We start from the raw sequence: 16,637 nt of genomic DNA on the forward strand, positions 1-16,637 counted from the left end.
GAAAGCAAAAAAAATCTGAAAAATGCTTATTGTTTTGGAATAGACTATTTCTAAAAATTTTATATTGATTTTAACAGAAGAGAAATCTATCTTTACAGAGCCTCCGAATGAGTGGAAAAAAAAAACCCAGAGAAAATCAGACTGACGAGCATCTTAGTGCTGCTGTGGAGTGATTTACAAACTAGTTTTCTGCCTGACTACTCAGTCTGCAGAGCAAAATGCTTGCAGAAGAGAAAAAGACAAGAATTACATTAAAGGAAATCTCTAGTATATTACGGATGAAGCAGAGTATTTCCCTCATACACAAGGCTAAATTCAACTCATCAGATTCATCTTCCACTCCTCGTGCCTGCAATGACACATAAGGCAAGGCAGTACAGGTTGGCTGATAGGGTTTTACTGATGGTTAGAATTTGTTCAGAGCATGTATCACTCCATTCTCAGCACTGCTGATGAGACTAGCTTTTATAAATATGTTTTTTTAATTTTTTTTTCCTTACCATGCACAATTAATCTGCTGCCCTTTACCTGTTGGCTTCAGAGGTGAGTTATAGAATAATAGAATCATAGAATCGGTTTGGTTGGAAAAGACCTTTAAGATCATCAAATCCAACCATTAACCTAACACTGCCAATGCTAGGGTAAACCATGTCCCTAAGCACCACATCTACACATCTTTTAAATACCTCCAGAGATGGTGATTCCACCACTTCCCTGGGCAGCATGTTCCAATGCTTGATAATCCTTTGGTGAAGAAATTTTTCCTGATATCCAATCTAAACCTCCCCTGGCACAACTTGAGGCCATTTCCTCTCGTCCAATCACTTGTTACTTGGGAGAAGAGATCAACACCCGCCTCACTACAACCTCCTTTCAGGTAGTTGTAGAGAGCGTTAAGGTCTCCCCGAGCCTCCTTTTCTCCAGACTAAACAACCCCAGTTCCCTCAGTTGCTCCTCATAAGACGTGTGCTCTAGACCCTTCAGCAGCTTTGTTGTCCTTCTTTGGACTCACTCCAGCACCTCAATGTCTTTCTTGTAGTGAGGGACCCAAATCTGAACGCAGTATTTGAGGTGCGGCCTCACCAGTGCCGAGTACAGAGGGACGATCACTTCCCTAGTCCTGCTGGCCACACTATTGCTGATACAAGCCAGGATGCTGTTGGCCTTCTTGGCCACCTGGGCACACTGCTGGCTCCTATTCAGCCAGCTATCGGCTGACACACCCAGGTCCTTTTCTGCCAATCTGCTTTCCAGCCACTCTTTCCCAAGCCTGCAGCAGTGCATGGGGTTGTTGTGCCCCAAGTGCAGGACACAGCACTTGACCTTGTTGAACCTCATACAGTTGGCCTCAGCCCATCGATCCAGCCTGTCCAGATCCCTCTGCAGAGCCTTCCTACCCACAGGCAGATCAACACTCCCACCCAACTTGGTGTCATCTGCGAACTTACTGAGGGTTCACTCAATTCCTTCATCCAGATCATTGATAAAGATAATAAAGAGAACTGGCCCCAATACTGAGCCCTGGGGAACACCACTCGTGACCAGCCACCAACTGGATTTAACTCGATTCACCACAACTCTTTGGGCCCGGCCATCCAGCCAGTTTTTTACCCAGCAAAGCATACGCCCATCCAAGCCATGAGCAACCAGTTTTTCCAGGAGAATGCTGTGGGAGACAGTGACAAAGGCTTTACTGATGTCTAGGTAGACAAATATCCACAGCCTTTCCCTCATCCAGTAAGTGGGTCATCTTGTCCTAGAAGGAGATCAGGTTAGTCAAGCAGGACCTGCCTTTCATAAACCCATGCTGACTGGGTCTGATTGCCTGGTTGTCCTGTACATGTCCCATGATAGCACTCAAGATGATCTGCTCCATAACCTTCCCCAGCACCGAGGTCAGACTGACAGGCCTGTAGATCCCCGGATCTTCCTTTGGCCCTTCTTGTAGATGGGCATCATATTTGCTAATTTCCAGTCAGCTGGGACCTCCCCAGTTAGCCAGGGTGTCAGGGCAATGGTTGGACTCGATGATCCCAGAGGTCTCTTCCAACCTGATTGATTCTGTGATTCTGTGACTGCTGATAAATGATGGAAAGTGGCTTGGTGAGCACTTCTACCAGCTCCCTCAGTACCCTTAGGTGGATCCCATCCAGCCCCATAGACTTGTGTGTGTCTAAATGATGTATCAGGTTGCTAACCATTTCCCCTTGAATTGTGGGGGCTTCATTCTGCTCTCCATCTCAGTCTTCCAGCTCAGGGTACCCAGAGAATAACTGGTCTTACTACTAAAGACTGAAGCAAAGAAGGCATTAAGTACCTCAGCTTTTTCTTCAGCCTTTTTCACTATGTTTTCCCCTGCATCCAATAAAGGACGGAGATTCTCCTTAGCCCTCCTTTTGTTGGTATTGTGTTTATAGAAACTTTATTTGCATTGTTTTTCTGGTAATCAGGGTACAGCCCAACTTTCTACTGACATTTCAAGTCTGTTGCAAGTCAACACCAGATGCTTCAGGAAACCTTACCCTGCAGAGGGCAAGGTTTTGTTCCTCTAGAGTGTAGGACAGGCTTTCCACCATACTGTTGAGTCTTCAGAGGATTGTGGCAGAGGAATAGCTTCAGCTATGACCCACTTTACCTTTGCTTTTTCATAGCATCACAGACTGTAGGTAGTCTAACATCACTGTGTCTATTACATAGACAATCTAGTGGTGGCAAACTCTAATAAGGATGCTGTCATTACCATTGTAATTAGTTTGTTCGTATGCATATATGTATACACATTGTATACATATTATTTGCAGGATTTGTCCCTATTCATACCAAAAAATATATACAAATACAGGTCTATTTTGTCAGCTCTAAAGTGGAAAGAAGAAGTTTAAGTTTGTTTGTGTTGTGATCACAGAAAATGTTAAAAGAAAGTGAATAATGAGGGTTACATATTTGCTACTAAAATCCAAAATATGCAAGAAGTGTATAAAAGTCTATGCCCAAGTGTGAAAGCTCAGTCCTTTGAGCAAATGAAGCTAATATCCAAGCATGGCTAGACGAAGAGAGAGAGAGAGAGAGGGAGGAGGATGCAAGAACAGCACAATATCATATTCAAACAAGTTCAGTTGAGAAAAGGAGAGGAAAGATTGAGTAACTAGAATCAAACACACTGTTTAGACGTAGAAATTCATCACAGATCTCCTGAGCCATTCAGTCCCCCAAAGTAAACCCTCTCTTTAAAACAGATAAAAAGCAGTGGAACGTACAAGTATTTCCTAGTGCTTGACTGATTCTTGTAGTGGATCGGAGTCTTGCTGGCCTCATCAGCAATGCCATCAAATTGGAGGAGACAAAAATAAGCAGAAAAAAGTATTTTCACAAAGATTCACAATAATAGAATGGTCATCTCAAAGTAATTATTCGAAAGTCACCACACAATTTAACAGGGTTCATAAGCCTTTGTCCAGCTGACCTCTAAAAATTAAAACTCATGAGATAATGCACGTCAAGACTCATGTATATTTGCAAGGCAGAAAAGGAAGGTTTTACTAAATATGTTTGCACGCAACCTTCAGCTCGTTGTTTTGAGTTCCTCACTGTGATGTTATCTTGTTACTGAACTGCAAGACTGAGGAGTGCATTCTTCTCCTATCTTTATTATCAAAACGCTATTAAGCTTAAAAACTCATGGGGGAAGGGGAAGATAGGTTCTTCCTCAGTTCTTTAATCTGTATTATTGGGGAGAACGTATCTGTAGCTTTATCTCAAGCACAAGCTTTGGTCTTATTTTAGCAAGGTCAGCTTTGCCACAGAAGTAGATCTGATTACCATTATGTCCATCCTGAAGGGATGTCCCAGACTAATATGAAATTCTCTCCATATACAAGGGTCAGCAATAAAGTAATAACATTTATAAGGTTGTAATGGCAAAAAAAGAAGCACAATAATTTACTTCTAGTTCTTCAGATTTACAGTCAGCGTTTAGAGACATCATTTGCTAAACACAGAATGATTTTTAAAAATTAGTGAGGGTGGTATTAGATAGCTAGAAGTAAATGTGTTAGAATGAAGAAGATGGAAAATGTGATAAAATATGGTAGAAAACTTCATGGCTTATTCAGAAAGCTTGCTAAGGTCACCTGTCTGACATCTAACCTAACCTTTACCCAGTAACTGTAAGGCCTAAGAATGCCTGCCTGTATTTGACAGGTTTTTTTGTTTGGCTCCAGGGTAGTCCCATGAAGGTTGCTGCCCCATCTTTTCTTTGGATACTTTAAACCTAAAATGAGCATAACATTATAAATGTGTTACAGGCACCAAAAATACAGGGGTAGGCCTAGACAGCACAATTACTCCTTTCTACTCCCAGTTTGTTGTAATAAGAGATTAGAATTTGGTGAAGATCAGCCGTAGCTTGTCTTTTTTCCTTGCTAGTTAACAAATTCAAAGGAAATGCAAAAACTAAATTTAACAACTATTCAAAAGTTATCTGACAAAATACTCCAGTTGAACTTCCCTTAAATCTTTTAACGCAGCTCCCAGGTAGTATGCTAACACAACTGATGATAAGAACATCCAGGAATAAGAAAAAAAAACTACACATTTTATCACAGTACCAAAATATCGTATTTATTTTTTCTTATGCCAATGTAAATATCAAGTAAAAATAATTAAGACTTACCTTTTGTGAGAGTAGCAGCTGAGAACTAGAGGTTATCAACACTTTTTCAAAAGCAAGTGGCACATCTTCCTGTAGTGTCTGTTAGTCTGAGCTGCTTTATATGCAGACAAAGGTATAGGTTTTTTTCGATAAAATGCATTACAAGCTGGCATTGAGATTTATTCATCAGCAACTTAACTGTCATCTGAAAACAATAATTCTATAAAGTATTATAGACCTTTTAATGAATGTGTTATTAATAGCTCTTCCCCAATACCACCGACCATCTGTGACTGCTTCACCATCTGTGATTGCTATTTCAGTTTGGGAGGGGGAAATAACAGTGGTATTGGACTGAATTTACAATATAAATTAATAGCCAACTAGACCTAATGTAGATGATTAATTTGTCTTTGATTGTAAGTACACACTGAGCAAGAGAAAATTAGTTTCTTGATTTGTTGGCACAACATGGGTCTGGGAAATGGCCATGGGAAGCTGAAAACAAAAATTAAATTGCATTTATTGAAATCTGAAACATGCAAAAGTTGATAGAATTTAGATGAAGAGGATGAAAAGAGCTTAAATGGCACTTAAAAAGGTACTTTCTTTAAAAATCCATTTCAAATAATGTGTTGATTGTTGTGATTTGCTAAGGTTAATTAACAGGGGAGCAGCAAAAGAGGGTAGTCAACACTTTTTAAAAACTTTTACAATTTGTTGATGACATATTAGAATAAACAGAGAAAACAGTGAGTTTTAAACTCCTAATTAAAATTAATCTTGTTGAATTCTTATCTGAGTGAAGTAGCATTTATTTCAGAAGAAATTCCATTTTTAATTAATAACAGTCAATGCTTGCTAAAGTGCTGTGCTTGCCTGCAGAGGCAGAAGAGTCAAGTTGGTTAATATTCTTTTTACTTCCCTTATTAAACTGTGCTAAAGTGTTTCCATGTTTTGCCATGAACATGGCTGCATTCTGTAATGGCTGAGGTGATTATTTTTAGTGTATGTGTATAGACCAATCCCTTTTACTTTACTAAGACAAAATTCATAAGAAGCTGTTGGGGAGATAGGATACAATTTCAAAATCATTCAAGTCCCACTCTTAATGTATCTACATTTTGTGGGAGCCTAAATTTATTTCAAAACTAAAAAGAACCTTTTAAAAACCCTAGTAATTCAGGGTGCAATTTAGATTGCATCCAACCAGTTGCATTGCCTACTTTCCTAGATGATGAAGAGATAGGCACCTCCAAAAAAAGACTCATCAGCCTAAGGTAGATACCTCTCCTAGATCAAGGTGAATCACTCTTCTACCATTAGCTGTGGGGAAGTCTGGACATCTGGACTGAACTAGACTCCTATATTTTTATACTGTTTAACTTTTTTTAAGTTTTAAACTGTAGCTTTGGAACTGGAACAAATTTCATTTAAGAAAGTCTTCAATGAACTGAAGGAAGCTCACATCACTTTTGTAAAGCACAAGAATCTTCCCTGAAAATATATATGTAGCAGCAGAGTTGGGACAAAAATGACAAGGTGAACTAAGAACTACCTGTTGTACCAAGTGTGTTAGCACCAGAAGGTGTGTAGGTCTATATATATTCCCCTCCCACACATATACATTGTGTATGTTTATGTATAAGCATATGGAGATATAAAAAAAACCTTTTAAATTACAATCCAATTTCAAGAATAGAAAGTAGATTTTTCAATCTTAGACTAAACAAAGTCCTAGTGAGTGTCACCCTTAATTTGCATTAGATTGCTTATTTTCCTGTTCTTTAGCAGACTGCCAGCATTTTTTCATGCTGTTTTCTGCTGCTTATTCACAGATACCACAAGCTTCCTCTCCATTAGAGAAAGTATATGGTTAAGATACAAAGTCATGCCGTGAAAAAAATTTAAGCAGCTTGTGATTAATTTGAGCTCAAGCCTCCAGAATAACGATTCAGTCCTGTTTCTTCTGTTGCAGACAAAAGGTTCTTCAAGCGTAACACCATCAGGCACTCAAAAGAAGGTGAAGAGGACTCTGCCCAACCCACCTCCAGAGGAAGCAACAGCAGGAACTCAGTCGCCGTATACTTCTGTGGGATCAGTTTCACGCAGAAGGATTTGTAGGACCAACACTATGGCCAGAGCCAAAATTCTTCAGGATATAGACAGGGAACTGGATCTGGTCGAGCGTGAATCAGCCAAGCTCAGGAAGAAGCAAGCAGAGCTAGATGAGGAGGAAAAAGAAATAGATGCCAAGCTGAGATACTTGGAAATGGGCATTAATAGGAGGAAAGAAGCCTTACTAAAAGAAAGAGAAAAGAGAGAGCGTGCCTATCTCCAAGGAGTAGCAGAAGAACGTGATTATATGTCAGACAGTGAAGTTAATAATACCAGGTCAACCAGAATAGAAACTCAGCATGGCTTGGAAAGACCACGTACTGCACCCCAGACAGATTTTAACCAGTTTATGCCACCACAAACCCAGCCAGAAACACAGTTTGCCCCTGCTACAAGCCCATATGCTCAATATCAGTATTCATCTCCTGCCCTGCCTACTCAAGCACCAACTCCGTTCACACAGCAATCACATTACCAACAACAGCAGCCTTTGTATCACCAGCAGGTTTCACCCTATCAGACCCAGACAGCTTTCCAAACAGGAGCTACTATGTCCTTTACTCCACAGGCTCAACCTCCACCATCTCAACAGCCATCATACCAACTCCCATCACAGATGATGGTGATACAGCCAAAGCCAAGACAAACTACATTATATTTGGAGCCTAAGATAACAACAAACTATGATGTAATTCGCAATCAGCCTCTCATGATAGCGCCAGTTTCAACTGACAATAATTATGCAGTTTCCCAGCTGGGCAGTAAATACTCTACCTTGGACTTAAGGATAGGACTAGATGAGAGAAACAGCATAGCAAGCAGTCCTATATCAAGCATATCTGCAGATTCATTCTATGCAGATATAGACCACCACCATACACCCCGAAATTATGTACTAATTGATGATATAGGAGAACTTACTAAAGGAACAGGAGCACTTGGTTCCAGTTTTAGCCTCCATGAGAAAGATCTGACCAAAACAGATCGACTGCTTCGCACAAGTGAGGCCAGGAGAGCACAAGAAGTGTCAGACTTCCTAGCACCACTGCAGACTTCTTCTAGGTTACATTCCTATGTTAAAGCTGATGAAGACCCAATGGAGGACCCTTATGAGCTCAAACTTCTGAAACACCAGATAAAACAAGAGTTCCGTAGAGGTGCAGAAAGTCTTGATCATCTGGCTGGTCTGTCACAGTATTACCACGCAGAGGGCAGCTACAGGCATTTTCCAAAATCTGAGAAATATAGCATAGGTAGGCTTACTCTGGAGAAACAGGCTGCTAAGCAGCTTCCAGCAGCCCTCCTTTACCAGAAGCAGTCAAAACACAAGAAAGCTTTGATAGACCCCAAACTAACAAAGTTTTCACCTATCCAAGAAAGCAGAGACCTTGAGCCTGACTATTCGAGCTATATGACTTCTAGCACTTCAACACTTGGGGGAATTACTACTAGGGCAAGGCTTCTTCAGGATGATATCACTTTTGGCCTTAGAAAAAACATCACTGACCAACAGAAATACATGGGAGCACCACTGACTTCATCCATTGGAGCAGGCCTTGGGACTGCACTAGGTCCAACAATGAGATCCACATTACAAGATGAAGCAGACAAGTCTTATAGCAGTGGTAGTAGATCTAGGCCCTCATCTAGACCCTCCTCAGTTTATGGGCTTGATTTGTCACTGAAAAGGGATTCTTCCAGTTCTTCTTTAAGACTGAAAGCTCAAGAAGCTGAACCCCTAGATGTTTCCTTTAGCCATGCAGCACCTTCTGGAAGAACTAAACCCACCAGTCTACCTATTAGCCAAAGCAGGGGAAGGATCCCAATAGTAGCGCAGAACTCAGAGGAAGAGAGCCCACTAAGTCCCGTTGGCCAGCCAATGGGAATGGCAAGAGCAGCAGCTGGACCCTTGCCACCAATATCTGCAGATACCAGGGACCAGTTTGGATCGAGCCATTCATTACCTGAGGTCCAGCAACATATGAGGGAGGAGTCACGGACTCGAGGCTATGATCGAGATATAGCCTTCATCATGGATGACTTCCAGCATGCCATGTCAGACAGTGAAGGTAAATTAGGCCTCAGACTGGTATCTTACTATCACCACGCAAATCCTCATTTCTATGCATGTGTCTAATTTTTGTTATATTGCAAAGACTTGTTCTTTTTTCTGTTCCTTGGTGCATCTTTTGTGTATCTACATTTTTGGGGTTTGATTTGTTTTGTTTTATTTGATATTTTTTATTTTACCCCTATAGCAGTTTCTGGATGGTGTTAAGCTACTCTAGCATGCTCACTGTATTGTTGTTGATTTGCTTTCCTTTTGGTTTGCTTGTGCATTTTCCTTTTCACTTGTTGACATCTACTTTTCTAATGATGCTGTGTAGAATATTCTGTGTACAATACATACCCTACCATCAGTCTTTATGTGGAGCCTTCTTCAGTGACTGTGAATCATTGAACTTATTTGCAATAGTTTTTGTTGGGATTTGGAAATAATCTCCCAAATCCTCTACAAAACTCCAGTAATTTTATTTGCATGAAATTCCATAACAGAATTCAAGAACTGATAATTTCATCTCCCGATGCACCACTTTAGATCTGCATTTATGTAGAAATAGTGTGTTCATTAAGTACATATTGTATGTTAGAACCATATAGAGCTTAACATGATAGCAAAATAACATTCTACATGTGGTTTGTTGAAAGCATCCTGTCATGTGGTCTTCTGTGCATCCAGAATTGTGATGATGTAAGATAATTTGTCATTTAGATGGTGCAAGACAATCTTATCCTTCAATAAACTTGCATAAAGTATTTTACTTCTATTGACAGATTATGCAGTGTAGCTGGTTTTATGTGCACCCATACAATATGTCTGCCAAATAAGCACAAGGGTTTATCTATCTCACTGAGGTTCAAGAAAGGAACCTTTCTGATGTATTATACATGGTGCAATTAAAAATGTTTCTTCTGAAAAAGTACAGCAAAATGTTAAAGCTGATGTTAAGTACTAAATAATTGCAAATTATGTATCAGTTTTGTTTGAGTCAGTTCAGACTTAATATATTCTAAACTGTTTAAAAATCATAAAGACAGTTTGAAAGAAAATGAAATTAATATGTTCAAAATTGTATGCGCTCCCTTAACTTTTTCTTATGTGTATTTACCGCACAATAAAAAACACTTTGCATGCGCTATATTGTCTGTAAATGGCAATGATTGTCTCAAAAGACACATTTGCATGATTATGTAGTATGGTTTATTTTTCAGATTTTTATTAACCTCAGTGTTCATGATTGCATTATTGCTTTTCTACATAAGCTGAATCTTTCTTAAGCATTAGAAAATTGAATCTATTTGCCTTCCTGATACTACAATACATTGAAGGTTTTTGTTCTGTTAAGTTTAGAATCATAGAATCATTTAGGTTGGAAAAGACCTTTAAGATCATCAAGACAAACCATTTCTTTTCACATTTCTTAGATATCTACAAACTCCTCATGAAGTCTGTGTTTCAGAGAAGGTTCAGGATCATCAGCTTTTTTAACTTTTATCACAAGTTTAAGTGTTTTCGCTGTTCTGGAATTCTTATCACACAGAGTCCTATAATTAAATCTGAAGGCAGTTGAAAGGAACTCCCCAAGTTGCAACTCATACCATTCTTAAATAAATAGGTGTTATCTTGCCTCAACTCAACTTGTGACTTTTAAGGGTGATTCTAGGGTCACAGAAAAGACACAGAACTTTCCTCCTGAAAACTAAGGAGAACCAAACTGGACCAAAAAAGCCTATTTGTTGCTATTCTACCTCATATAAACAGGCTGTAGGACATTATATTTCTGCACTACAGTGCCTTATGTTTCTGTTATCTACTTGTACAAGGCATACATGTTACATGTTAGGTTGAACATGTTTTAGTTTTAAATTAGTCTCCGATTAGTTATGCTCTTTCGGAAGTATTCTAACTCAATTCACATGTTCCTTATTAGATTGATATGTCCCTGAATACCAGGGCTTCCCCTTTCAGCAATATTTTTCTAATTTCTATAAAGCTTTTGTTTCTTCACAAATAACTTATTTTTTCACCATTTTATGTAAAATCTTGGGAAATCAAAATGCTTTACGACATTTTCAAATATACTGTCTAATAGCAAGTAACTTGAATTGAAAATAATTCATATAATTTGGATGAAAGACAAAAAGCGTTTTAAAGAAGCAATTACAATTCTTCGGAAAGTTATGGCCGCCTTTTCTCCGGAGTGCATTTCTCTCTACTGCCCTAACAGTGGACAGCTATTCTGGCATGTTGCATTCAGCCTTTTATCACATTTTGGTTTATTTTTTCTTTTTTTTTTTTTTTTTTAAACAACTGCTGCATGATGTTGATGAGATTTCATTAAAAGAAATCAGTCTTAAGCACTGTCTTAGGAAATCTCTTCCTGTGCCAAAGCTTGAATTTTCATCTTTAGAGACTTTTAAAAATGAATATGTCAAAGTATTAAATTTGAATTGTTTTTCTTTAGTTAAAATTGAGAGATGTGCTTGACTTTCTGTTCATTTTTTAAGAATCACATTCCGTAACAAATACCAGAAGAGAATACAAATAGGACTTTGAGGCCAAACCTTCTGTTTTTCACTAAGTGCACCTATATACTATAACAAATCTTAAAACCGTGCTTCAGCACATAAGTAGTACCTACACTAGGATTCCAAACATCAAACAGGTTTAAAAAAAAAGTCTTTAGTGTCAAAAGAGCACAACATTCCCACTAAAAATAAATAGCATTCTGAGCTTTGAAACATCTGATATTTTCTCAGGGTTTCAAATACCATGAAAGATCTGATCCAGTAAATAGCTCTTTATTAACCCGAAAGCTGCCACAGTTTCCACAAACTATTAAGTATGTTGAAGATACTAATTTTCAAGCATACTGAAGATAGTGCTCAATTTTATTAATGTAAATAGTCCCTGCTGGTCAGCTGAGAAGATATAAAATGTACCTTTTCTCACCTAAAGGATGTTTTTTCTTTTATATGCTAATTTGTTAATTTTACCATAGAGTTTGGAAGTTTAAAATTGAGGTATGAAGACATCAAGACATCAACACAGCTGACGCCTTGTAATTTGTCATCTGTGGGATTTAGAGTGATGACTATTCGTTCTCTAATCAAGTTTCTGGGACTCTGCAGCCTGGAGTTAAATTTCACCTTGTTAAACTGTTTGTGATTAACAGCATGGGACCTTATTGACTCCAGCAGGAGGTTTTTACAGGTGGAACCATATGACTGCATATTGTTAGTCTTAGAAAGAAGAATGTATGCTCTAATACTGTTGGTGATTCATCTTGGCTGTTTTCAAGTTTCCAGCTGAAACAAATCCCAACTAATCAAGCCAAAAAACAATTAATCATGTGTGTATGTACATATGAGTGTGATGTGTGTGTGGCTATATACACATACATACATACCTTTTTTAATTTCACATAAAATATGCACATTCATCACAGTGATAAAAAAGTTGGCTGGTCTGAACTGCAGTATGGTATTCTATATAATGTGCTGGCTTTTCTAAACAAGAAATCCAACAAAAGTTATTTCAGCTGAGACAGGAGGAGAAAAAAAAATTCCTTCTTCTGCTCAGCTGATGACAGATTGCAATAGTAAGCATTAGTATTTGGGATCAGAAAAATGCATTATGTTCTTCATGTAAGCTTCAGTAAGAAGTTCTGTCACTATGAATTATGAACCAGCCTGGTACATGCAGGCACTGGTCAATTGGCATAAATGTGTAAAGCGTAAAGGATTTTCATATTAGATCATAATGGTTTCTTGAAAGTAATTAATCAATAACTAATCACTAGCCCGACAAGCATCAACCTTTAGTAATGTTTCTATTTAATTCATATATGCTGATCTAAATAATATTTTCAAACCATTTCATATTAGATCAAATTTGTACAGTTAGGAAGGAAGAGACTACATAGTATCTGAACCAAAAGTAAGAATTGTCCAAAGGCCTAATATAGCCTAATATAATATAGGGTGTTGTTTTTACCACATACAAAATATTATTTTCAAAAATCGTGCACATATATTATTCCTCTTTTTTTGGAGCAATTTAATAAAATAGTAATGAAAAAACAAAATTTATTTTTTATTCCATTAAACTTTTTTCCAATTATTTGTTAAACCAACTAGATTACGTTTACCTTAACAACTAAATAGAGAAGACTATGCACACTACTACTATTTTTCATTTTAAATTGTCTTCTGTGTCATGGAACAATTGCATTCACGGTTGTTACTATAGCAACAACCGACCTCATTTAAGGTTTGCAATTTCTGGTGGTTTTGCTGAAACAAATATTGTCTTGCTTTGAATTCCAAATTTATCTTGCTTATTAAAGCATAAAATTCAAACTTTCATTGCTTTCATTGCATTTTACTTAGCTGCACATTGTTTTGGTTTACACTGATGGGCAACATAGATGAAAATCTGTATCTTGTATAGTGGAAATATTATTAAACACATAGGAGCTGATTCTGACCTCAATGGAGTGAAACCTATGTCAGTTGACCCAATAGTCAGTAGGCATAAATATGCATGTTTGCAAAACTGATCTCAATGAAACAATATTATTTGATCCCCAAAGGGTATCTAACACAATAGATTTTATACAGGTTTAAAACTGTTGCAAATATAAGAACATTAGTCTTACAGAATTATTGCAGAAAACATTCTGGCTAACTTTCCATGCACAAAGAAGGTTCATACTGCAAAATTGGGGGATGGAGTTCAAAATGAGAACACTTGCAATATTTCTGCTTAGAATTACAAAGAGTATAGATTGCTTCATATCTTCTTTGATTTGTGATGGTACTTATTTCATAAAGGAATCTCAGTTTTCTTATAAGTAGTTCTAGACTATTTCCAAAATATTTTGAACAATATCCAGTTCAGACGTTTGGGCATTAGCAGAGGTTGGGTTTTGAGAGTTATTTTTTTGGGGGGTTGTTTTAGGGGTTTTTTTTCCATAGCCTACTGAAAAGTAACTAATTTGACTAATTTTCTTCATCAAACATTTTAGAAATGTGTGAAATCAGCAATGTATTTCTGAGCTACCAGAAGGAACAAAATGGCTGTAGCGCTAGGCAGTGGGTTTCTTCTGGTATTTAATATTCATAGTTTTGACATAAACAGAATCTTCTCACTTTGCTATATCACTTACAGCTAAATTATGCCTGAGTTCAATGTCTCAAGTCTCACCTATAACTTTGCTTTAACTGCATGGCCAATTAGTAACCACTATGCATGTTTGCTATGCACAGTGCACATTATTGCCCTTTGCCCAGCACTGGATCAGAACATTTGACCTGTCCTTGGTTTTCAAAGCCTATCATCTCCGTCGTGAAGAAACAGATTGGTTTGACAAGCCCAGGGAATCTCGATTGGAGAATGGACATGGCCTCGACAGAAGGCTGCCGGAGAAGTTGTCCCACTCTCGACCGCCAAGTCAACACCAAGATCAAGTAAGCTGTCAAGTAAGCTGTGCCTTTAGTTTTATAAATGTTTAACAATTTAATCATACTGTCTGATAGTGTAGGGACTACAGGATTAATCAAATTTCAGCTACTTTCAGCTGAGAAGTGCTGTTGAACCTGTATTTGTCATCAGTACTTGATGAAATTAGAGTAACATTCATCTGCAATTCAGCATTAAAATTGCAGGTTGTCTTGTGATTTTTGAAAGGAGTTAATGGGGTAACCAGAACTATCTATACTTTAGGTATTCGTATTTAAAAAAAAAAAAAAGAAAACAATTAGTCCCATTTTACTTTATCAGCGATAAAGACCCTTCTTTTAGTATTTTGAGGAAAAGAGTTGCTTTATCCTGTTGACACTTTTTCCCACTTTTAGTTGGTCAGTATAATCCCAACAGTCAGTGATCAGTTACTGAATAAATCAGATTGATAAATTGACTTTATCAATCTAGTAATTAGAATGTTTCATTTATTATAGCAAGAAAGAAAAATACCATATTCAGCTTTTCAAGCTTGCTGACTTTGAAATCTAGTTCACCTTAGTATACCATCACATATCCTCTTTGAATTAATGAAGTTTATATATTTCAAATCTTTAAGGTCTTCACCTGATTGTTTCAGTTATCATTTTACCGATTGATTGAGATTATAGTCTCTTTTCTATGAGACGCAAGAGAAGGTATTGCATGGCCCCTTTGTGGTACTTAATAGCTTGTGTATTGCTCGTGTTAATTCCTCAGGTAACATACAAACAAGCATGAGCTGGCAGTGTGCACTTGCAGCCCAGAAGGCCAATCGTATCCTGGGCTGCATTAAAAGCAGCGTGGCCACCAGGTCGAGGGAGGTAATTCTGCCTCTCTACTCCGCTATTGTGAGACCCCACCTGCAGTACTGCATCCAGCTCTGGGGCCTCCAACGTAAGAAGGACATGGAGCTGTTGGAGCGAGTCCAGAGGAGAGCCACAAAGATGATCAGAGGGCTGGAGCACCTCTCCTATGAAGAGAGGCTGAGAGAGTTGGGGCTGTTCATCCTGGAGAAGAGAAGGCTCCAGGGAGACCTTCTAGCAGCCTTCCAGTACCTGGAAGTGGGAGAGGGACTTTCCAGTACAGGAAAGTGGGAGAGGGACTTTTTACAAGTGCAAGTAGTGACAGGATGAGGGTTAATGGTTTTAAACTGGAAGAGGGTAGATTTAGATTAGATATTAGGAAGAAATTCTTTCCTGTGAGGGTGGTGAGACACTGGAACAGGTTGCCCAGAGAAGCTGTGGATGCCCACTCCCTGGCAGTGTTTAAGGCCAGGCTGGATGAGGCTTTGATCAACCTGGTCTAGTGGAAAGGTGTCCCTGCCTGTGGCAGGGGAGTTGGAACTAGATGATTTTTAAGGTCCGTTTCAACTGAAACCATTTTATGTTTCTATGATACCCTACTGTCATGCAGCTTTTGAAACTTTTTTGTTGGTGAGCATTTTCACTGACATTTGGCAATAGAATGTAGGTTTTATGAAGTAAGGATGTACATTTTATGAAGTAAGCATTCAATATCTTACAATACAAGCTGTCATTTATTTTTATTGTTTCCTCTTTTCCTATCTCTTATTTAGCATATATTGAGATTTACACAGCCTAGGTTGTACTGAGCCTACCCTTTTCTTGTTGAGAAAGAAGGTTTTACGAGCTACAAGTCTTCCATGTTTCTATTCAAATAACTCACTCTATAAACCAACTTTATTGAAGGATAAAGGATGTTTTAGAGCCTTCACAGCTCTTAACATCACTGGCAATAGATAAAAAAATGCCTGTCTGAGCACTTTAATCCTCATGAGAAACATGCATTATTCTGAGCATACTTAATTGTATTTGACCGCTACAGCATCATGAGGTAAAATTAAAAATTTGCCTTGAAAATCAGGTTTGTCCAAAAGGGTTCCTGTTATCCTGAGCTCTGTGATATGGAGGTGGTTGGTAAGCTGTATTTAACTTTTAGAACTCCAGAGCTTTTGTTCTGGGAGAGTTCCAAGGCAAGTTGCTAGTCACAAAGGTCTGATCTTTGTTTTTTCTCTCATATAAATAGCACTACACTAGGACCGGTTGAAAGACTTTGATGAAAATTTTTTGGGAGGAAGGTTAAGGGGCCTGAGAGGTCTTGTTTTCCTGGATTATTTCCAGAAGGAAAATATATTTTTTTTATTTCCTGAAGCTGTTTTGATATCCCCATGTTTATATGGCAGTAGCGATACCGCATTTAAAATTTTGCCAAAGGCATTTTTTAAGTTTTTGTAAAATCTGGGATGGAAATTGGAGAGTGAACATGTTCTACATGATTCTG

General features: G+C 38.1%; 1 protein-coding gene across 1 annotated transcript in view; it reads left to right on the forward strand.

Moving 5' to 3' along the window:
* PCLO (piccolo presynaptic cytomatrix protein) overlaps positions 1–16,637 on the forward strand; it is a 373,103-nt gene that overhangs the window by 203,185 nt on the left and 153,281 nt on the right. The window contains exons 8-9 of the mRNA XM_068401930.1: positions 6,630–8,838; positions 14,166–14,314. Of these exons, the coding sequence (XP_068258031.1) occupies positions 6,630–8,838; positions 14,166–14,314 (2,358 nt within the window). The remainder of the gene's footprint in view (positions 1–6,629; positions 8,839–14,165; positions 14,315–16,637) is intronic.

This window comes from Nyctibius grandis, chromosome 5, assembly GCF_013368605.1.
Source record: "Nyctibius grandis isolate bNycGra1 chromosome 5, bNycGra1.pri, whole genome shotgun sequence".
In the NCBI taxonomy this organism is placed as follows: Eukaryota; Metazoa; Chordata; class Aves; order Nyctibiiformes; family Nyctibiidae; genus Nyctibius; species Nyctibius grandis.